General features: G+C 34.4%; 3 protein-coding genes and 1 pseudogene across 14 annotated transcripts; 3 read left to right on the top strand and 1 right to left on the bottom strand.

The window, feature by feature from the left end:
* Nucleotides 1-5991: 5991 nt before the first annotated feature.
* LOC140176851 (uncharacterized) lies at nt 5992-7086 on the top strand. Its single transcript, XM_072208405.1, has 3 exons — nt 5992-6319; nt 6407-6654; nt 6766-7086. The coding sequence occupies exons 1-3, from the start codon at nt 5992-5994 to the stop codon at nt 7084-7086; spliced, it is 897 nt and encodes a 298-aa protein (XP_072064506.1).
* Nucleotides 7087-13154: 6068 nt separating this feature from the next.
* LOC112730472 (uncharacterized) lies at nt 13155-16601 on the top strand. 2 transcript variants are annotated; one of them, XM_072209657.1, is made up of 5 exons: nt 13155-13512; nt 14845-14946; nt 15029-15108; nt 15429-15554; nt 15755-16601. In XM_072209657.1, the coding sequence occupies exons 1-4, from the start codon at nt 13369-13371 to the stop codon at nt 15439-15441; spliced, it is 339 nt and encodes a 112-aa protein (XP_072065758.1). In that variant the 5' UTR covers nt 13155-13368; the 3' UTR covers nt 15442-15554; nt 15755-16601. The 2 variants fall into 2 exon arrangements, with proteins under 2 accessions (XP_072065758.1, XP_072065759.1); XM_072209658.1 differs by having other exon boundaries at nt 13185-13485.
* On the top strand, nt 15506-16601 carry LOC140172991 (uncharacterized; annotated as a pseudogene).
* Nucleotides 16602-17019: 418 nt separating this feature from the next.
* On the bottom strand, nt 17020-19905 carry LOC112728113 (formin-like protein 5). Of its 11 annotated transcripts, none has more exons than XM_025778120.3 (4): nt 19071-19905; nt 18413-18489; nt 17729-17964; nt 17020-17595 (listed from the first exon to the last, which is right to left on the bottom strand). In XM_025778120.3, exons 2-4 carry the CDS (start codon nt 18462-18464, stop codon nt 17485-17487), a joined length of 399 nt encoding a protein of 132 aa, XP_025633905.1. In that variant the 5' UTR covers nt 18465-18489; nt 19071-19905; the 3' UTR covers nt 17020-17484. The 11 variants fall into 11 exon arrangements, 9 of the variants coding, with proteins under 9 accessions (XP_025633905.1, XP_025633903.1, XP_072065756.1 ...); XM_025778118.3 differs by having other exon boundaries at nt 17020-17484; nt 19553-19898; XM_072209655.1 differs by having other exon boundaries at nt 19553-19888.
* Nucleotides 19906-23384: the final 3479 nt, after the last annotated feature.

Here is a 23384-nt window from a genome sequence, read left to right as displayed (position 1 = left end):
TACTTTTAGAATATCCTCTTATCTTAACAATATCACATACAATAAAAATTATCACTGAAAAATTAAAATACTTTTCCCCTCATTTTCTCATTTTATGAATTTTCGTACAAGCATCTGAATGAGCTGATGTTTCGGTCAAAAAATTTATTTAAAAAAATTGTTGAGTTTGGTGTATTTGCACCAAGTGTAAATATATGACCAACCCTTAATTAAGAGAAAAGTGTAGAAATTAAAATTCAATTTGAAACATGACATGATGAGTTATCCCGGCGAAAAAAAATAGCTTTTTTCATAAACCAATAAACATTAACTAAAGATAATAAATTAAGATTGGGTCAGTTCTTAAGACAAAATTTAATAGCAGATATGGACACAAAAAAGTTTTCATATCCTGGTATATAATACTTTAGTTGCTGTATTTGCCATGCATGCTTTCTCTTGGTTTTGTTTTCTTTGGCCTCTTTGACCATTAATTCACACGCCCTGCGGTTTTGACTTTTGACTGGTTTTCCAACATTTTGACAATTATTATTATTATTATTATTATTATTATTATTATTATTATTATTATTATTATTATTATTATTATTATTATTATGTGATAAATAGCTAGCTGTTATAATTTTTGTAGCACAATTGTTAGAACTTTTCATTCCCATAATTTTGCATTTCAGAATTGCTATGAATGAACCAAATATATATCAATATATGTCATCCTTAGTGAATATAAAATGATGAAGACGACTCAGCGACAGTTATTTTAATGTAAAGTTGGAATGAAACATTTTTAAAATAAGAATATTAATAAAATAATAAATTTAAAAATATTATAAATTAAAATAATAAATTTTTTTTCTTCTAAAGTTAGGAATGAGATTCGAACCTATAATTTTTAAATGAATATAAAGAGACTATGTCATTTGAGCTATAGTTCATTGACAAAAATAATAAAATTTATATGTAATAAAAAATATAAATTTAATGATGATTAAAATTTTATTTATTATTTTATTAGTCTTTTCATTTTAAAAGATCTATGTTTATAGAATTAATAGTTAAAAATTTAATATGTTAAATTAAATTATTTTTAATAATTTTTAATTATTAATTTCATATTAAATAATTGAATATAAATTTTTACCATATAATATACTTGATAAATGGTGGTTTTTGGTAGACTTTATTCCTTTTTTGGTTGATGATAATTTGCTTACATTTGCGGGTTTTTCCTTTTTCTTTGACCCTTTGACTTTTTTAAACTTTTTCAAAGTCATGGTATTCGCCTATTCGTATTCATACATTGGTGCAGGAGGGCCATGCTATAATATTTTATATTAAAAATATACATCAATTGATACTTTTCTTTTTCTTTTTTTTTTTGCTAGACCCCAAAATAAGAAAATCAATATTAAATTATTAATTATATAAAGTTCAATAGTTATTTCCTATACGTCAAGATAAAATATCTACTTATCTCCTTTATATGAAAAATGATTAAAAGTTCTGATTCTGACTCATCTCTTGAAAAAAATAGATTTTTTTTAAGAATTCTAAAAATAATTAAAATGATAATCCTGATTACAATTGTTAATCAATAATTAAAGTTTGAAGGAAAGTTACATTCATAAGACATGTTAATGAAATGCTCCCAATTCTCAGCTACTATTGCGCTTCAGCTCCCTAAAATATGTGTTCATAAAACTAAAATGAAAGAAACTAAATGTAGACCATACGTTTTAAACCAGCAACCATGTCTCATGATGTTCCTTGTTTCATGCTTTATGATCTTTACAAAAGAGATCCAATTCCGTAGACGATGTGAGTATCTATAATATTTTATTTTTAAAAATTGTTTATACTCATTTTACATTATTAGATAATACATGAGAAATGAGAGAGAGAGAGTGAGAGTGGGAAACACTGAGTGGAGTAGAGCTAGGAATTTACAGATAAAGGATCCTAGGATTTGGAATCGAGAAGAGTATCAACGCTTGGAAAACGATTCTTTCACCGTTTTTGTCAACAATCTGCCACAAGATATCTCGAAGGAAGAACTTTATCACTTGTTCCATTGGACAGGACGAATCAATGACATTTATCTTGCTTGGAAGGTAAAAAATGAGAAGGTTCTTTTGTTTGCGTTTGTTCACTATACAACGAAAGGGGGGCTGTGAAGGCTATATCAGAAATGTATCAAACGTGCATAAGGGGGAAGACAATCTACGTAGGTGAGGCTAAGTATAGAAGGCATATGGAAGGGAAGAACACTGGGCTACGTAAGGGAGGCATTGCAAGATCTGTTGAAGGAAGTAGGCAACCTCAGAGAGAAAAAGGTCTTACAAGAGTGGAAGCAACGAAGAAGGATCTTTCTATCAAGGACCCACATGAGAATGGTTGGACGAAGAAGATTGAAGTCCCAATAGCAAAAGAGAACTTCGATTGGCTACTGAAAAGCTTGGTCGGAGGAACGACTACGGCTATTGATTTCAAATCGTTAGAGAGAGCAATCAGCAAGAACTTTTCTCAGATTGTTGAAGTCAGAGAACTTGGAGCATATAAAGCCTTATTAGTTTTTGATTCTGTGAAGAACGCAGAGGAAGCCTATACCTTCAAAATGAATAGCTTTTTGCAATTCTTTCATAGCGTTTGGCGATGGGAGGAATCAGAATGCAGCGAGACTAGAAGAGTCTGGTTAGAATGTTATGGAGTGCCCTTACATGTTTGGTCTGTGGATACATTCAACTCGATAGGCGATCTATGGGAGAAAGTAGTAAAATGTGATGAAATGACAAAGTCCGCCTTATCTTTCAGTGTTGGCCGAGTATTAATTGACACTTGTGTGTTTGACATAATTAAGGAATGGGTGCATATCACTGTGGGCACTAGTAGCTTTGATGTCTTTGTAAAGGAGGTGGGTTGCGAGACATATGGAGAAAAATGCTTGACGGAAGAGGAAATCGTTAGGCCAATGTGTGGAAGCTCTAGTTCACAGGGTGGTGGAATGGTGGCCATGGCGACAGTGTGGGATCCGGTGGCTGAGCTGATCATGACACGGGCTAACGAAAGTGGTGAAGATAAGGGTAGAATGGTAACATCAGATATTTTTTTAAACGAATGCAATCAAGAGCATTTAAATTTGTATCAACTGCAATGGAAAACGAATTCGTTTAGAATTAAAGAAATTAATGGGGAGGTTGATTGTGAGAATTTTGATGATTCAGCGGAGATTGAGTCGGAAAGAACAGTTACACAGGTTTGGGTTGACAAAGGAAGTAGGTCCAAGAATTTTGAAGGCAGGAACAAAGGACGAGAGGAAAAGGGTGTGGGTTTTACAAATAAGAAGGCCCAAAAAGAATGTTATAAGACAACGCTACTCCTGGGCCATCAATTTGGTGGGCTGCCGTATCATGACCAAATATATTTGCCCATTCAACAAGATAGATCCAAGGAAGCTGGGCCGGGTGGAAGGATGATCACGGATCCTGGTTTGTTGCAGGCAGAGCCTTCCCTTGTGACTGCTGCGCAAGGCTGCACGAGCAGAGCGCTACAACTCTCACACGCTCCAGTTCACGCTGCTGCCAAGGACTATGAGTCACGTTCCTTTGCGCTACAAGGTGGCATCTTGCGTGCTCAAGGCTTGCGCAGATTGGAAGTGCTGGACGGAAGCCAAGCATGGGGCGGTGGTGGTATAACTGAGGAGAGCTTGGTAGCGTCGATCATGGTGCACGGGTACAACCACGGGCTGGACGCGGAGGAGTTAGCTGAAGGAAGAATGGACCGGGCAAATCAGACGGACCAAATATTGCAATTGGAAGAGAGGGAGAACGATGTGGTAGTAGAAGCAGGTGAAGACAAAGCGGTGGAACATGAGAACGTCAAAGAATGGGCTACTGAGGATGTTGGATTCGGAACAGGAGCAGAAGTTACAAATCAAATTGCTGACCAGAGGTTTACGGAGGAAGAACAGTTGGCTGAAAATAAGGAAACATGGAAGTTAGCCGTGGAATCTGGTGCGGTTTTTTATGATGAAGAAGAAGACATTATGGCGATTTTACAAAGCCAAAATGAAGAACTTGCGGGAAAGAGAAGGATGGCAAAACAGAAAGAGAAAGCTAGGAAAAGCAGGCCCAAACAACATAGCAAGGTGTGTAAAAATTCAATTAAATGATTTATAGTTGCTGGAATGTTAGAGGACTAAGAGGGGATGGGAAGTTAAGTATGGTGAAAGAGTTGAAGAAAAAGTATAGATTAAATATGCTAGGTTTGATTGAAACCAAGAGGGAGGTAATGACTAAGTTTGATGTAGTACGTTTGTGGGGATGTGACACAGTGGGTTGGGACTATGTAGAATCAGTAGGTGCGTCTAGCGGCTTATTGTTAATGTGGGAAGATTTATTGTTTAAACGGTCGAACTGCTATAAAGGGGATGGGTGGCTATGTGTTGACGGTTTGTTGACAAAAAATAACTTGAACTGTGCATTTTGCTTGGTGTATGGAGCACATACGCGGAGGGAGAAACTGATGATGTGGGAGGAGTTGAGCTACATTGTGGGCTTATGTCAAGTTCCGTTTTGTTTCATGGGGGACTTTAACGAGATACTAAGGTTGCAGGAAAGGAAAGGCTCTGCTACTCTGCCGGCTACGGCGGAAGATTTTAAAGAATGGGTGCAAGATTTACAGTTAGTGGATTTACCGTTAACTGATCGGCAGTTCACGTGGTTTCGAGGTCGTTCTTGTAGCCACATTAATAGGATTCTTGTCAGTGTAGAGTGGCTTGAGGAGTTTCCAAATACTCGACCAAGAGGTCTATCAGATCACTGCCCGTTGATTCCAGAAGATACAACAGTGAGTGCAGGTCCAAGACCTTTTCGAAGCTTGGATTCCTGGTTTACACATGAAGGATTTTTGAGGATGGTGAAGGATGAGTGGCAAAATTTGGGTGAGGCTCAGTTCACTAATAAGCTGCAGGCCTTGACGATACCGCTGAGGAGATGGCATAAGGACAATTTTGGCGGCATGGATGACAGGATAAAGAGGTTTGAGGAGGAGATTAAGAAGATTGATGATATGGTTAGTGCTGGTAGCTATGACGGAACAGTGGAGGCCAGATGGAAGGCACTTGTGACTTGTTCTACGAAGTGGTATGCCATAAAGGAGATCCATTGGAAGCAGATGTCTCGCTTTCAACATGCTAGAGACATGGACAAGAACACTAGATACTTCCATAACCTGGCGTCGGCTAGAAGGAGGAACAACAGAATCGATTCTCTGGTAATTAATGGCAGATTAGTGAGGAACCAGGCCAGAATAAAGCTTGCTATTACAGTATTTTATAAAGATCTGTATTGGTAGGAATTTGCTCTTATGATTAGGATCCGGGATGGGTTAGTAAAACAGATTGATGACGAAGATGCAACATTGTTAGAGGTGATGCCATCGCCGGAGGAGATCCGAGAGGAAATTTGGAATTGTGAGTCCAACAAAGCGCCGGGTAGTGATGGATACAATATGAACTTCATAAAGAAATGTTGGGATGAGATTGGTCAAGAATTTATTACAGCTGTGCTGGGATTCTTCCAAAGTGCAAAGCTACCCACGGACGCTAATGTAACATGGGTAGCGTTAGCTCCAAAATTTGTGGGAGCAAAGGAAATCAAAGACCTAAGGCCGATTAGCATGGTTGGGTGTGTCTATAAGGTGATATCCAAAGTACTGGTGAGACAGATGCATTCAGTGATGCCAGGCTTAGTGGGAGAGACTCAGTCTGCGTTTGTAAAAGGTCGCAAAATACACGATGGTGCTCTCATTGCTTGTGAGATGGTCCATTGGCTGAAATTGCGCAAGAAGCAAGCGGCAATAATCAAATTGGACTTTCAGAACGCGTACGACAGGGTGAGATGGTACTTTGTGGATATTGTGCTACAGAAGATGGGTTTTGGTCTTAGATGGAGGACATAGGTGAAGAAATGTGTGACTACATCGTCTATATCAATGTTGATTAATGGGTCACCATCCAAGCCATTTAAGATGGAGAGAGGTCTTAGACAAGGAAATCCTCTCTCTCCCTTTCTGTTTGTTCTTGTAGTTGACGTCTTGCACAGGATGGTGGGTGAGGCAGTCAGGAATGGTCGCATTTCTCCATTGTTGGTGGGGAGTGACAACATAGAGTTGTCGCATCTCCAATTTGCAGATGACACCATCCTATTCTGCCCACAGAAAATGGAGACACTAGTGAACTATAAGAGACTTCTGCGTTGCTTCGAGTTGATGTCTGGCCTGAGCATTAACTTTGATAAGTCAAGCTTGATTTCGGTTAACTGTGAGAAGGAATGAGTGGCAAATATGTGTGGTTTGTTGGGATGTGTTGAAGCTACTCTACCTATCAGATACTTGAAAATTCTTCTAGGTGCAAATTCTCGGTTGGTGAAAATCTGGAAACCAATCATTGACAAGGTGGAAGATAAGCTCAGCCTATGGAAAGCAAAGTCTCTCAACAAAGCTGATAAGTTGGTTCTCATAAAATCTGTTCTTAATAGCTTGCCAGTGTACTACTTAAGCTTGTATAAAATGCCAAAGGCAGTTGCAGAAAGGATTATAGGGCTACAAAGACGGTTTTTATGGAGTATAGAAGATGGGAATAATGGTATACCTCTTGTGAAATAGGAATTGGTGCAAGCTCCGAAAAGGTTGGGCGGTTTAGGGGTAGGAGATGCTTTAATCAGAAATGTGTCGCTTCTGTTCAAGTGGTGGTGTCGCTTTTCGAAGGAAGATTGCCCGTTGTGGAAGAAGGTTGTTTGTTCTTATAATCAGCTGAACCCATCTGTAATGTTGTCAAAACAGCCTTTACCATCAAGAGGTGGCCCGTGGAAAGATATTTGCCAACTTAATATTAGAGAACAAGAGGTAAGAGATATGATGATCAGTGGTTTGTCTATGGAGTTGAGAAATGGCAGAAGTATTAGATTCTGGCAGGATGATTGGTTACAAAGTGGCTCTTTGAAAGATAGTTTTCCGAGACTCTTCTCTATTTCAAATCAACAAGGATCTGTCATAGGGGACTGTGGATTATGGGATGGGTTAGAGTGAATATGGAACTTTCAGTGTAGGAGAGAATTATTCTAATGGGAGCTAGAGTTACTCAATCAATTTCATGAGAGATTACGGCTAGTTAGACTAGTATCTAATAGAGAGGATACAATTATATGAAAATTTAACAGGACAGGTATTTTTTTTCTCAGGTTATCACTTTTTTGGTAGAAAGAACTAGGGATTCAGTGACAAACAATATTCTTATTGTGATGAACACAGAGGGTGATCCTCAAACGTTCAAAAAGGTTATGAGTTTAAGGAATTCTGCTTTTTGAAAAGAAACAACAAATAATGAAATGGACTCAATATTATCAAACAATACTTAAATCTTTGTTGATTTGCTTCCAGGATCAAAGCTTATAGAATGTAAGTGAGTATTAAAAAAAAAGTATAATACTGATAGTTTATTACAAACCTTTAAAACATAGTTAGTGGCCAGAGAATTTACACAACAAGAAGGTTTAGACTATTTTGATACTTATGCACCTGTGACAAAAATTACTTCTATTAGGACTTTTATAGTATGAGCATCCATTCACAAGTTTCATATACATCAAATGGATGTTAAGACGGCTTTTCTAAATGGAGATTTTAATGAAGAAGTATACATGGAGCAACTGAAAAGGCTATGTGCTACCCGAAAATGAAAAAAAAAAAGTTTGTAAATTAATTAAATCTTTGTATGGCCTAAAACAAGCGTCTAAACAAGGACATGAGAAGTTTGATTCAGTAGTGTTATCAAATGGCTTCTCACCTAATAGTGCGAATAAATGTATTTACTCAAAATTTACTAAAGATTATTGAGTAATCATGTGTTTATATATTGATGATATGTTAATCATCAAAACAAATTTAGAAAAAATTCATGTAACGAAGGAGTATCTAATTTCTAAATTCAAGATGAAGGATTTGAATAAAATTGATACAATATTAGGCATAAAGGTGCATAAGAATGAAGTTAGTCAATCTCATTATATCAAAAAGATATTAAAAAAGTTTAATCATCTCACAATTGAAGAATCCAATACACTCTGATCCTAATTTTAAATTAGAAGGAAACATAGAAAGACCTATAGCACAATTAGAATATGCTAGTGCTATAGGAAGTCTAATGTATATAATGCATTATTGTACCAAACCTGATATAGCATTTGCTGTGTATAAATTATCAAGGTTTATAGGATAACCTAGCAATCAACATTGAAAAGGTATAACAAGAGTTCTTGGTTATCTCAAAAAAATCATAAACTTGGGATTACATTATAGTGATTATCCGCAGGTTTAAAAGGTTATTCCGACAGCTGAATTACAAATTTTAGTGATGACAAATCCAGTTTAGAATGGATTTTCACCCTTGGTGGTGGAGGTATAAGTTGGGTCTCAAATAAACAAACATGTATTACACATTATACTATGGAGGTTGAGTTTGTAGTTTTATCAGCTACAGGTAAATAAGCGGAATGATTAAGAAATTTGTTATATGATATAAAGTTGTGGCCACAACAGACGACAGCCATTTCAATCTTTTGTGATAGTGATTCAATCATGTCTCAAGCATATAATAAGGTTTGTAATAAAAAATCTAGACATATAAGTTTGAGACATGAGTTTGTGAAGCAACTAATAGATGATGGTCTAATTATCATCACTTATGTAAGATCTCAAAGAAATTTAGCTGACCCTTCGACTAAAGGTTTGTCAAGGAATAAATTCAAAGAGATTACTGCTAAAATGGGATTAAAAACTATTGTTGTTAAATGATGGGAACCTAACCTTATTCTAGTAGACCACTAGTTTCAAGGTTTAATGGGTAATAACAAGTTTTTTAGCAATTGGAGTACTAAGGTATAGAAGTTAGTGATATTTATAATAAATTAGGAGAGTGAGTTAAAACTGTTAATGAAATGATAATATTAAAGGATTTTACCTATATGAATGTAGGAGTGATGCTGCTCTAATCGAGAATTCTAGAGGTTTTATTTTTGTAAATATTCATGAAATCAGGATGAACACAAGGTCATATAGCTGCTTAAAATTATAAATTTTTGAATTTGGAGGTATATAAGTAATGTGTGTGATTTTTAGTACTAACATATGAAATATATGTTTAATCAATTAGGTACCTATTACTTCGTTAGAATTTTAAAATTTATACTAAAATAATGTTTAATTTTAATGACACATTCTTTATGTACATATTTATATGACATTTAAATTTTGTAAATAGTAGAATATTAAAAGATATTTACAAATTTATAATATTATTATTAATATTATTAATATTAATAATAATAAAATAATTAACTGTTATTAACCATTTAGCATAGTACAAATAATAATGATAATACTTTTTGTATTAAATCATTATATTATTTGACAAAAGGATGTTTTTTGAGTACGTTTCCTCAAGAAAACAATATGTATATTGATAAGATTTAAATTTAAAATTCATTGAAAAAGTCACAACTATTCACAAGCTGAGAAACTAATGTGAATTTCACCCATGACAGGAGTTGACGGAAGGAATTGTCATTTGACTCCCTAATAAAGACAAGTCAAGTAACTCGAGGATAAATTTGTTGAAACTGTGAAATACTGAAGAGTAATTTTTTTTTTCTCCTTTCTTGTACACTCCATTATTTTTATTTTGGGTCTTGAGTTATGCCCCCATCCTATAATCCAACCCACGTACCCGTTCGGATAATCTTTCGAATTCTCATGAAGCTTTTTTTTTTTTAACTATTCTGTAATATCCAATTTCTTTGGAGAAATTCAAATTGTAAGGAACCCTTCCTCGGGATTTCAAAATAAACCACAAAACATAAAGAACATTACTATATAACAGTGATTGATGCTCCAATTCTTTTCGATCGGTTACTTTTCGAAAATAGCTTATGTCAGTTTTTTAAAAGTTATAATACTTTATTTTCACGTTAAAAATAATTTTTAATAAATATAAATACTATAATTGTATTTAATAAAATTAACTCTTAAAAATTAAAAAAACTATAATAAACATATTTATAACGAAGAATAATCTTTTTTTTTAATTTTTTAAAATTTTATATAATATTTTAAAATAAAATAATTATAAAATAAACAATTCATAATAAACATAGACATAATAAATAAATTTTTTATATAAATAAAATTACATATCTACATTTACACATACATATTGTTATTATAATTTTGACTGATGTTTATAAAGTTGGTATAGAAAAATTTTATGATTGGTTTTAATAAACTAGGTCTCCTTCTTCACATTTTAAAGAACAAAAAAAAAAACAAAATTTACTAAAAAATACAAAAACAACACACAAAAATAATATAAATAGATAGAAGTTCATACCTAATACGTGATAGAGATGTATTTGTGTTGAAATTGTGAAGATTAGGTTAAAAAATAAAAAATATATGAAGATTGTGTTAGAATTTGTGAAGATTAGGTTAAAAAATTAGAAATATATGAGGATTTTAATGGCACTATAATGGTAAAAAATATGTGTGAGAAAATAAATAAAATCTGGTGTTAATAATTAATAATGGTAATTTTGAATATTTATTGTATTAGATTTTTTTTTTAATTTTAATAAGCATAAGCCAACTTTAAAAAGTTTTTTCTTAAATACTTTAAAAAGCATCCCTAAATTTTAAGAGCCACAAACTTAAACACTTGAGTTTTTTAATTTAACCAACACAAAATAAAATTCAAAAAATTTTACCAAAACCCAGCCTAAATCACACATAACACCCTGAAGCTGTACTCCAGCGAAGTTGTTCGGTAGCTCCTTAGAACGGGAATCCCAATAAGGGACAGAGCTTAGTTCAGACAAGGGGGGCTATGACCCCCCAAATTTTTTATAAAAAAATTAGTGGTACTTTTTTAAAAGATAAAAAATAGTTCAATTGACTTAAATATTTTACTATGACTTAAAGTATCCAATAAATTCAATAAGCAACACTCCCTCTATCTTTAAGTTTAAATATAAAAAATTAGATATTTTTTATTTAATTAATTTAATATTATTTTATATTTTACTGTTTATTTAATTTAATTTTTTATATGATAAAAAATAATAGAATCAATAAGTATTAATATTATTGTATTTGTATAAATTGCTAAAAAAAATTCAATAAAAATTATAAATTTTAATATTTGTCCTTCTAACTTCTTCTTTACATATTTTATAAGATATATATTCAAATTTTATATAAAATAATAATGAAAAATTAAAGAATTGATACATTTTTTAAGAGGAAGGTTAATATTTAAGAAGGAAAACATATAACTTTTATAATATCAACACCTGTAGATAGTTCTTCCACTTTAATGAATCACGAAAAAAGTGAAATACAACCTTTAAAAGTTCAAAAAGTTACATCTGATGAGTTTGACCTTAATTTTTTGGAACGAGACCCTGAAAAACGGCTTTAAATTTGACAATATCACCTAAACCAGAGAGATAAAATTAGACGAATTTAAATGGGATCTATATTAAAAGCATCTTGACAATTATCCTCTATCTGGTCCCCCCAAAATTTTGTTTCAAGTTTCACCACGGGTTGAGTGGATAGAGTTCAGATACTAATCTTCTATTGGTGAATCTAGCAAAAAATAAATAAATAAAAAGTGTACTTTTAATTTTTTTGTTTAAGAAAGTTAAAAATTTTTATTATTGTTAATTAATAAATTTATTAGTTTTATTATATTTTAAAAGAGTATTGTCATCAAACTTTACAATAATTAAGTGTGAAGACAAATATCTCTCTAAAAAAATATTTTAATTGTGCATTGAAACTATCTTCATATATCCAATACTTCATATTTTAAAAAATACAAAAGATGAAAAAAAGAAAAGAAAGGTGCATGGGAAATTTATCTTTTGCCACAATAGGAAAATAATTTTATTGTTTTTTCGGTTAAATTGAAAAATAATTTCTTAAAAAATAACTTTTGACGTGAACTGGTAAAAAATATTTATTTGGGTCTAAGATGTCTCTTTGGCCCAAAATTTTTTATAAGCAGTCACAAATATTAATTTGGCCCATAATGTTTTGGATAAAAAGTGTACTAAGCCTAAATCACAACATCTGTTTTTTTTTTAAATGAGTCGCAACACTATTTTTTTCCGACACAAGTCACAACATCGTTTAATGCAGTGAGTTAGGTTAGGCCTATAATAAACATGTGTAACTGAGACTGAAAAATATGGGCTTTTAGGTAAATATTACTTCTCCTCAATATCCTAAAAGTAAACTAAAACCATGTACCAAAAAGAAAAAAAAAAAAAAAACAAGAGAGGAAAGCAAAATCCTTTGACCAGAACAGGATTTTAATGTTCTTTTTGAATTTTTGATTATGCAAAACTAAAGTTTCCAAATTGATGATTTTGCTTAGTATCATGCATTAAAGAAAGTGTGTTTGTTTCGATACGACGATAAATTTATACCAACTGATATATTCAAAATATAGATAAATAATAATTAATTATATGAAATTTATTTTTTATATATTAATATTTATTTTTTTAAAATATATATTAAATTATTATTTTTATTATAATATTTTTTTAATTAAATAAAAATTAAAAAATAATTTTTATTTAATTTTATTAAAAAATCTAAATATCTTTTTTTATGTTGGATAAAATATATCTTTTTAAATTAATTAAATTTAAAAATTGAGTCAATTTATATTTATAAATTTAAATAATTTAAAAATAAAATAACATCTGATTAATTTTTTTTCAAAGATAATAGGTTATATTTCATTAATTATTAAAAAATGAAATACAAAGATGTCCAAAAACAGGACAGCATAATAAAAGGTGGAGATTTCTCAAAAACACTACACTGAAGGTATTCATTCAACGGTGCGTGGTCGAAAAATGAAGAAAAATCTTAAAGAAGAAAGAAGGATAAATCCAATTGCATGCAACTAAGAACTTGCCTAGTGGAAATGACGACCTAAACTGGGAGTTCTTTGGATTTCACGGAGCAACTTCACAGAGCTTGCTAAAATGACAGACGGCATAAAAGTAGAACCTTCAAAAATCAACCATATTTATGTACTATCAATCATATTTATACTCCTCCATAAATCCTAATTTCTGATGTTCATTCATATAAAAAAAGTAAAAGAGCACATCTAAAGAACAAAAAAAAATTCAGAAGAACTTGATCTTGAAGAAGAAACAAATTATCTTTTGGAAAAGAGGAAGAAGAAGAAGAAGCCCTTTCCCAGTGGAGCTTCCACGGCACCTGCCAAATTTTTTGATGCTTTCACAGAATTCAATTGCAATACCGTATCTAATGCGTTTGTTTGTTTGTTGTGTTTCAGGTATTTCTAGAAATTCTTTGCACAAGAGGCGCACCACTGGTGGAAAGAAGAAGGTTTGTAGTTTGGAGGAAGAAGAGAAAGTATGCTTTCACTCTCTTTTTCAATTCTCTGTTTTTCTTAATTTTTTTTCCGAAGTGCCTTAGTAACTTAGTTTCTCTTAGTTTCAAAACCAAATCCTTCCAAATTTCAACCCTCGTCTGAATTTCAACCCAAATCCTCTGTCTATATCCAATACCAAGATGATGGCACAGAACTTTGTAGTTGATTTGAATAATCCCCTTGTTGATCGATGATTCTAATATTTACTTGGATCACTGATTTCATGTTATTGCTTTTGGATCATATTTACAGCTGTAGTAATTTTTGGAGACTGATTCTGAATATTTTTCCCAAATTGACGTTATTGCTTGAGATCTTATGTGTGTGGACATGCAGATGGCCTTCTATTTCCGTTGTGGTCAATGAGACTAAAGGCTATAACAAACTCTCTAACTTTCATTGGACCTGTTGGGTGAATTCTCAGTGTTTCTTTGAGTATTGCTTGAAGATAAGGAAGGTTGACAATGTCTGATTCTTCTGCTATCCTATTATTTCCAACCACAGTTTTAATCTCTTGTCTTGCCCTCTCCATCACTTGAGGATGATTTATCAACTCAGCTAGACCCCATTCTATAGTTAATGCTGAAGTGTCTGTTCCTGCTATAAATATGTCCTGCAATATTGATGAAAATGAAATTGTTAAGTTTAAAAATTAATGCTTCTAGATATATATATATATATATATATACGAATCTGAAACTTACCAAGATGAAGGCCTTGATGTTCTCTTTAGTCAAATGTATCTCAGAGTTATCATCTTCATGTATGTCCAATAATATATCAAGTAGGTCTTTGATTTCACCATCTTCTCCTTCCTTCTTCCTCTTCATCCTTTCCTCTTGATGTTCCTTGATCACTCTCTCCATCAAGGAATCAAACCTGTTCCGAATCTCCTCAACCCTTTTTCTGATACCTTGCAAGTCCCAGTTCTTGAGGAACCAAATGAAATCCGAAGCATTAAACTTCCCGGTAAGTTCTGCCGTGTCCTGCACCAGCTTCCGTACCTCCTCAGCCTCACCATCATTTTCCATATGGGTCTTGCTCATGATCATCCTCGAGATAACGTTATTCGAAAGCTTCAAGAGTTCTCCTCCAACATCAACAGCCTCACCAGCCATCCCTCTCTTAAGCAATAACCTCAAGAATCTCTCTGTCTCTTGCCTCCTCAATGGTAAAAGCTGGTTTAGCGTGTCGCCTCCGAGAAGTTCAGACATGCAAATCTTCTTCATGAATGGATGACTGTTGTTTTGTGGATAATGGTGCTTGTTCATGCTGTAAACTGCCAAGTGCTAACACATTCAAATTCTTTGCAGGTTAAACTTCTCTTGGGAATGCTTGTCACAAAGTGTGGACAGGGTGCTGTTAAAGATGTCATACCCGAAGAACATATGAAACTTCTTACCAACATACGCAAGGTAATTTGGACAAGCATTATAGTGTATTTTTTTCCTTCCTTTGGAAGAGTTTTTCTGAGATTTTCAATCAATTTCCTAACAGATCCAGGAACGGAAAGAGAGAAAATGGGGTGCTAAATCTGAGGAAACTAAATCACATTTCTCCAAAGCAACCAAGTCCGGGTAACGGTCAAAGTATTTGGTTGCATTATTAGGGACAGAGAAAATAGTTTCAGCACCAGAAATCTATGTTTGTGACTCTTGAATTTCTACCCAATTTCACATTTGATGTAGTATTGTTTTGCAAGTGTATATGATTGTTGCATATATGAAAGCAAAGTGAATGTTACTTTAGTGACTAGCTAGAAAAGCTACATCCAGTATGGTGCACCAAATGCCATTTTAAAACATGTTTGTGCATTAATATGGCATTGAAGCTGTGATTTTTGTTATTATGCACGATTCTTTTATGCACTGACAAATATATGTAAGCTTATTTTCAGGCAAAGTATGTAGAATCATACAAAAATCTTTTCAGATTTTGATGAAGAAAGTGGTGGGAGTGATGTGGACTATCTAAATGCCAAGACAATCTCTGGAAGGGGCAGATCCGAAGCAACTTCAGTGAGGTAAGATGTATCTTCTGACTTGCCCATTCTTATTACTGGCTGGATTCTTTTGCTGATTTTGTTATTATTTTTAATATGTAATGAGTAAATTGGCATAGATCAAACATTTTGTAAGAGATAACTTCAATACTGCAAAATGTACTTTGGTTTGTATTGGAACTTAAAAATGGAGTGTTCCCAATTGTTGGTTGTTTCTGTAGGTCCAACATCAGGCCAAAAAAGAATTTGTCTGAGCACTTGTCTGACGAATCAGATGATGAACCGCTTGATCTGCTTGATCGCAGGAAAACATGGTCTGCTCTGAGATCATCTGAGCATCTCAAGAAAATCAAGGTCCGAAGATGATGAGATGGAGCTAGATCCCCATGGACGTTTAATTATCCGCGAGGAAGGGAAACAGAGGAAGGAAAAGCCTGCCGAACCTGAGTACGATGCTAGGAGCAAGCCTTATAGTCACTTGTCTGGGAAGTCTGGGACTAAAGCCCAGAAGCGAAGGAAAACATCAGACTCCGGGTGGGCTTACACGGGGAAGGAATATGCTAGCAAGAAAGCCAGGGGAGATGTGAAGAGGAAAGACAAGCTCGAACCATACGCATACTGGCCACTTGATAGAAAAATGATGAGTCGCCGACCACAGCAGCGTGCTGCAGCGAGAAAGGGTATGTCAAGTGTTGTAAAGATGACCAAAAGGTATGAAGGTAAGAGCGCTTCTGGTGTGTTGTCCATGAAGAGCTTGAAACTAAAGAAGAAAGGCAGCAAAAAGAAAATGTGAATTGGGTCAATGTATATTGGTATATCATTGATGAAGTAGATAACCATTTGGCAGTTTCCTTTATTTATGAAATCGATTTTAGTGTTCTCTTTTGTTTTGTCCGCCGCCAAATGTGTACATCACAAAAATTGATTCTGCAGTAGGTCAGAGCCAGTTTGAGTAGGCTTCTTGTGTTTGTTCTCCAGCAAATGGAAAAACTTTCGGATGTACATTTACTCATACTCGATTTTGTTTTGCATTTACTGCAATTCGAAGAAAAAGTACCTTTGCATCAAGGATGGATTGCTTTTGGTTAATTACTCGCATTAAACATGAACAATATCTCGAGGTTTTTCTGATTCTGATGAGCAATTGTCAAGTTTTGAAACTGACCTTTAATAGAAAAGCGAGAAATAAATCTTAATTTGATGCTGCTAAGAAGAAACCAAAGAAATTGTATGATGGAAGATAATATTTAACATCAATTGGAATAAAAATTGAGATCTATTTTCAAGAAAACGTTATTTGTCTTTGATATTTAGAGCACAAGACAAAAGAATAAGAGTATTATTTTCCAATACGCGCCATGCTTGTCTGAACGATAATATAAATAATAATTAATAATAAAGACTAAAGAGGCATTTCCTGAGAGATTAAAATCATCCCCTTCTCCCTAAATGGTCTGGTTTAAGGGCAATATAACAAGGCAGCGAAAAAATAAATTGTAATTTGTTATTGCACAAACTATTTGGGTACATATGGAATAAATAAAACAGAAGAGCTTATACATACCGCTAAGTGGGTTTGTTTAAGAGTCACATCAAAGTGGGTCAAGTCCTACTCTATAAAGGCAATAGCAGCCATTCATGTTCTTCATCGGTGGATAGAACCAGCTCCACCATGTATCTCGGCCAGACAATCTAAACCACAAAACCATCTCTCAACAATGTCCTCAAGAGTTACTGCTCTCATCCACCTCTGCAAGTTCTTTAGTAATTCACCTTGAGAAGCTATCAACCTTCTTCAGGTTCTCCTCTCCATCCAGTAATGCATGCTTTGCAGTCAAGGAATAGCCAGCACTATCCTCCCGAGGAAGTTCACATTCAGTGTCGGATCTTGGTGCATGCTGAGATTGTGCATCTGTAGACTGCTTTGAGATCTTCTGTTACTTTTGCCAGCCTAAGATTGACAGAATGATATATCTTGATGATACAACACAACGACCTTAACAACTAAACCATGTCTCACTCGGTGGAGTTTGCTACATGAACTAAACAGCACCATAGTGTTCTACAATATAACAATGTATCATGTTTATTGGGGTGATATTCTCTCTCAAATCAGTTTATCATCTTATTTGGGATAATCAAACACTTCAAAACTACAAAATTTTAATGCCATGATCATGATTTAGATATTGTACCTCTAGAACTGCAAAAGACTCGATAGTAGAATTGAGCTCCTCTTTAAGTGTACTCATGAAAAGAAGTGCTTCCATTCGCTTAAAAGCAAATGGCATGTCAACCATTGCTTTCAAGAACTGATCAGCAGGGCCAAGTTGAGATAGCTCACCAGTAAAAAGTCTAAGCTTAAGTTGTTCATCAGTCGTCGGTGCCATCTTCAGCAAGGTTTGGAGGAACTCAGCAGGCAACTCATTTCCTAACAAACCAAAGACAAATTTCAAAGCTATTATACAAGTGGAAGCAGAGACAAGTGAACATTTCTATATGATAAACAGATTTCATCATGATTTACCAAGCAAGCTTCAAAAAGTGATCAATTAACTTGTTCAGAAAACAGTTGTCTGTACACTAACAAAGACTACCACAATCTATGCTCCTCCATACTCAACCATGATAGCATAAATCAAATAATTTCAGAACAATAATCAAACCTAACAACAGCACTACCACAATCCATGGTCCCCACGTGCAGCAAAATGGTGCTAGATTCAAATAATCAACATGATACTGGTTGTCTATAATGTTTTAGGGCAGCAGTGTGACCATGCAAAGTTTTGTGTAACTTGTGTTCCCTACAAAATCTAATATTACTATCACAATTATCAACAGTTTCTTACAAAAAATTGAAGGACCAAGAAAATCACCTTCATAAAGTGCATCACATACTTCTTCCATTGTCACGTTCAATGCTCGCATTACATATTTTTGTTATTCTTTATGTCTACAGTTTCCAAATGTGAGAGTAAGCCTTTTATGCTTAGCAATAAATTATGATGTCAAAATAAAATAGCTATATTGATATTCCTATTCCTTCATGAACATTCAGACACCTGATTTAAAGGATCTTATAAAATAAGTTAAAAGCTTCACCCTTTAACCTTTTATGTCAAAGAAAAGTTAGTTACCTTTTTTAAATTCCAAAAGTATAGGAGTCTCAATGTGGAAAAGACACTGATAATGAGTCACACTAATTTATGCCAAACACAATAGAATTGCTAAAATGAGAACATAGACAATAATTAACAACTGATAAATGCTAAAAAAGAAACAAGTTAACTGCACGGCACCCAAATTGCTTAATTCAGCCAATAAACTTGAAAACTATCTCTTCTTACCTTCAAATCAAGGCTTCAAACCTTCACTATCGAAATTGAAGGTAATAGAATATAATCAAAATTGAACGACATTTTCAGCTTCAAAATCATAGAATCAAAATCTCAAACATGTAATCTACATAAACCAGGCACGACAAAGGAACAAAAAAAAACAATCACATTTGGAATCAGAACAAATCACACACACCTGAATCCCAATTGAGTTTGAATCATAAACCAAAGATCCGAATGACTGGGATTTCTTCAATCCCAACCCAGCTACGTGCATGTTCCATTGTGTGGTCTGAGAGTTCAATCCCAAACGTGAAAAAGAGAGACACTTGGGACAAGGGATGGTGAAAGATGCCATTTTGAACAAACCCCACAAATCAAAAACCGATTTTTTTTAGCTGCTGAGCTCAAATGACAGTGTGATCTAGCGAAGTGGGAGAGCGAGAATATAAGGATTCTTTGTGGCGATGAGGTCGAAGAAGGAATGGAGAATGGTGTGCGAGGAAATGGAGAAAAGCTTGCAATGAATGATGGAAACTACGAAGGAGGAACACTGGTTTTAACAGTGTGTGGCTTTGGTTTCGATGATTCCAATGGAAAGGGGAGAAAACATCAGCGTCACGGTTTCAAGTTTCAACTAGCTTGGAACAATAAAATCCTACCTTTGTTAGAACTCACCAAATCATGAAACAGCTTCTGATTGCGCGAAGGAGGCTGACGGCGAGACTCGAAGCAAGAAGACGACGAGTCCCAAGACCTGCTGCTTCTGCCGCCGGCGACGAAGAGCGCAACGAAGGCGCCCGACTATGTGCAAGACGATGACGAGACAGAGAGCAACGGCGACGCCACGGTGAGAAAGATGAGAGAGCCCGAGCTCCAGGGGGAGAGAGAGATACGAACAGGAGGGAGGAACTTGAGAAGATGAAGTGGGTTTCTGTCTTTCTGAAACCAGATTTCAGAAGGAATTTTTTATTTTTTTTTTTGTTTTTTAGATATATTTTTGTTTTGTTATTTAAATTATTTGAAAATATAATTTTTTTTTTTTAATCAAAGATAGGAGAAAATATAAATTATTCGAACCCGCAACCTCTTAATTGAGTATGGGGAGATTATGCCATTTGAGCTATTACTCATTGGCTTGAAAATATAAAATTAGGATGAGTTAAATTTTAAAATTTGATTAATTTAAAAGAATATTTTTATCTAATCGAATAAAGAGAAAATGTTTAAGATTTTTATTAAAATTAAATAAAATAAATATTTTTTTTTATTTAATTAAAAGGGTGTTATAATAAAAGTGCTGATATTAATATATATTTTAAAAAATAAATAAATATTAATGTAAAAAATAAATTTTACATAGCTAATTATTATTTGTCTATATTTTAAATGTATCAGTACAATACTATCATAATTTGTCGTTGTAGGAAAAATAGGCTCAATAACTTTAATAATAATTACCATACTTTTATAAATAGTGATAAATGACAGTGACAATGAAAAATAAAAATGTGAATTAATGTATTAATTAAGTTCTTTCAATTTTTTTAATTCATAATATTTGTGTCAATTTTAATTAATGTTAAAATATTTTATTACACTATTTAATCAAGATTAAACCATAAATAGAATTGGATGCAAATGCAATACTGACTTAAAATGATAAGTATAATTTTGTCAAATCTTAAATATAACTTATGCTATTTATATTCCAAAAAAAATATTATTAACAGATATTCTAAAAATACTTGATAAAGTTTTAACATATATATAATATATTTATACAAAAAAATCTATTATATTATTTACAGGCATGTGCTAACAAAATTTCTTAAAAAAAAATCTCAAAACAAGGAACAAAAATTAAATTGAGTTACATGCTTTATTTAAAGGATTTGTTTTTGAATTTTGAGTTTTCGTTGTTGAATACTTGATGAGAATTCTTTATTAAAATATTTTAAGCCCTAATGTTAAGGTGATAATTTACACATAATAATATGAATACAACATGTGAAAACGTGTGATTTGGGTTTCTTTTAAAAAGTAAAATGATCACTGCAATTTACCCGTAATCTTTTAAAAAAAAGCTGACTCTCGGTTGAAAAAAACTCACTCTCGCTTTGTTTACTAATAAAGTAATAATTTAGAAAAAAAAAATATGAAGAACAAGGGTGAGAGCGACTATGGTGAGAGAGCGAGAGGAGTGGAAAACACCGGGAGGGGGTAGAACTAGACAATTTAGTAGAGATCCGAGGGTTTGAAATCGAGAAGAGTATTGTCGTTTGAAAAAGGAATCATTCTCTATTTTTGTAGATCATCTTCCTGAAGATATATCAAAGAGGGAGTTATACCACTTGTTCAACTGGACTAGACGTATAAATGACATCTATCTCTCACGAAAACAAAAAATGGAAATACATACGTTTTTGCGTTCGTTCGGTCTACAACGAAGGGTGGCGATATGAAGGCTATTGCGGAGATGAATAGAATGAGATTACGAGAGAAGGTTGTTTCAGTAGGAGAAGTTAGGTATCAACGTACGAATGAAGTAAAGAGCAGGAAGAGAGATCATGAGGCGGGTGACGCTCAGAATATTGTTAAGCTTCAACCTCAACAAGAGGAAAGCCGAAGGGTTCCAGAGAAAAATGTGAAAGAGAAGAGGGACAATGGAAAAAAAGAAGATCCACATGGTAATGGGTGGACGAAGAAGAGGAAAATTTCGGTGGCAAAAGTGAATCCAGACTGGTTACAGAGGAGTCTAATAGCGGACGACAAAGGCTATTGAATTTACTTCTTTAAAGTGCATGATTGCGAAGAATTTGCCTCAAGTTGTGCAAGTGCGAGAACTAGGAGCGTACAAAGCACTCCTGACTTTTGATAGTGTCTTGAATGCAAAAGAAGCTTACACGTTCAAAATGAACAACCTGTTGCAATTTTTTCAAAGTGTATGGAGATGGGATGAGGAGGAGCGCAGTGAAACTCGAAGGCTATGGTTAGAGTGCTTTGGTGTTCCTTTGCAAATGTGGTCAGCAGAAACATTCAAGATAATAGGAAGCTAATGGAGATAAGTTGTCGGGTGTGACAAAGCCACGGAATCATACCTCTCATTCAGCATGAAACGGGTGCAACTTGATACCTGTATCATGGACATCATCAACGAGTGGATTCACGTCACAATTGGGACTAGCGGATTTGATGTCCTGGTTAAAGAGGTTGATCATGAGAGTTATGAAATGGAGTGCAAGCTTGCAGAGGTGGTTGAAAGCAATTCAAGCGCCATAGTACCGGTGGAAAGCAGAGATCCAGTGGTTGAGTTGGTGATGGCGGTGCCAAGAGAGGAAGAAACGGAGAAAGACAGAGTAGTAATTCCAGAGAATATTTTGAATGAATGGAGTAATTGCAATTCAATTTAAATTCGTGCAGCAAGAGACACTGATGATTCTAATTTAGAGAAAAGTGATGATTTTATGGGATATAATGATTTGATTATTAATGATGCTAAATCAGAAAAAATAATTAGTTGTGATTATGAGAACGGTAGGTTGAAGAAAAGGCATTTTTGGAGGAAAAAAGAAACCCAAAACATGCTTCTTAGAAGGCCCAATAATGATTTTTGTAATACTTGTGCCAAAGGAGAGAGCTTGGGCCTCATTTCCTTACTTGGAAGCCCAGCTCACGATGATGCTGCTAGAGGAGGTGGGCTCGTGAGTTCGGGTCAGGCAAGGGTGGACCGTGTTGTAGCCGCTCCAAATCATGTGTCATGCGCTGCGGTTCAACAACACTTTGAAGGGGAGATCTCTCTTCTGGACGGTGCACCTGATTCACGCAGCATGGGAAAGCTGAAGGCAGAGCTCCAAGCCGGCGAGCAGCGACGGGTTAGTGAAGGTGAGGATGCCGTCGGGCCTACAGCGGTGAATGCTTCTCGCGAGTGACAACCGTTGGGACGCCCCCTATGGAACCAGTATCATCGCCTGGGTACCGCTCATCGCTGGCAATGACGGGGCTACGCTCTTCAATGGATGGTGGGCTTGACGAGGAAGCGGCGTTGAGGTGTTTCGTGCGTGGAAAAAGTGTCGCGAGCTCCCAAGATGGTCTGATTAGAGGTGGAGAAGACGCACTTGGAGGCTGCCCGATCTTGAATGATGCAGGGATTGATGGAGGCAAAATCGGGACTGGGATTGTGGTGGACATTGGCGTTGGAATGCCGGGAAACAATGATGGAAACGCGTTGGAACGGGAGGAACAGATGCTGGAAAAAGGAGGACTTGGGAGTTGGCTATTGAATCAGGAGCCGTGCAGTACAACGATGAATATGATATCATGGCAATTCTTCAAGAACAGAATGAAACATTAGCTCAAAAGGGGAGATTAACGAAGAAGAAAGTAAAGGCACGAAGATGCAGACCCAAGAATCTCATAAAGGTGTGTAAAACAGTATTAAAATGATTTTTAGCTCTTAGAATATTAGGGGGTTACGGGGTGTTAAAAATTAAGTATGGTGAAAGAATTA

The sequence above is a fragment of the Arachis hypogaea genome, chromosome 12, assembly GCF_003086295.3.
Source record: "Arachis hypogaea cultivar Tifrunner chromosome 12, arahy.Tifrunner.gnm2.J5K5, whole genome shotgun sequence".
NCBI lineage: Eukaryota > Viridiplantae > Streptophyta > Magnoliopsida > Fabales > Fabaceae > Arachis > Arachis hypogaea.
The sequence above is the reverse complement of the archived record's forward strand: the minus strand, read 5'-3'. Positions and strand labels throughout refer to the sequence as shown.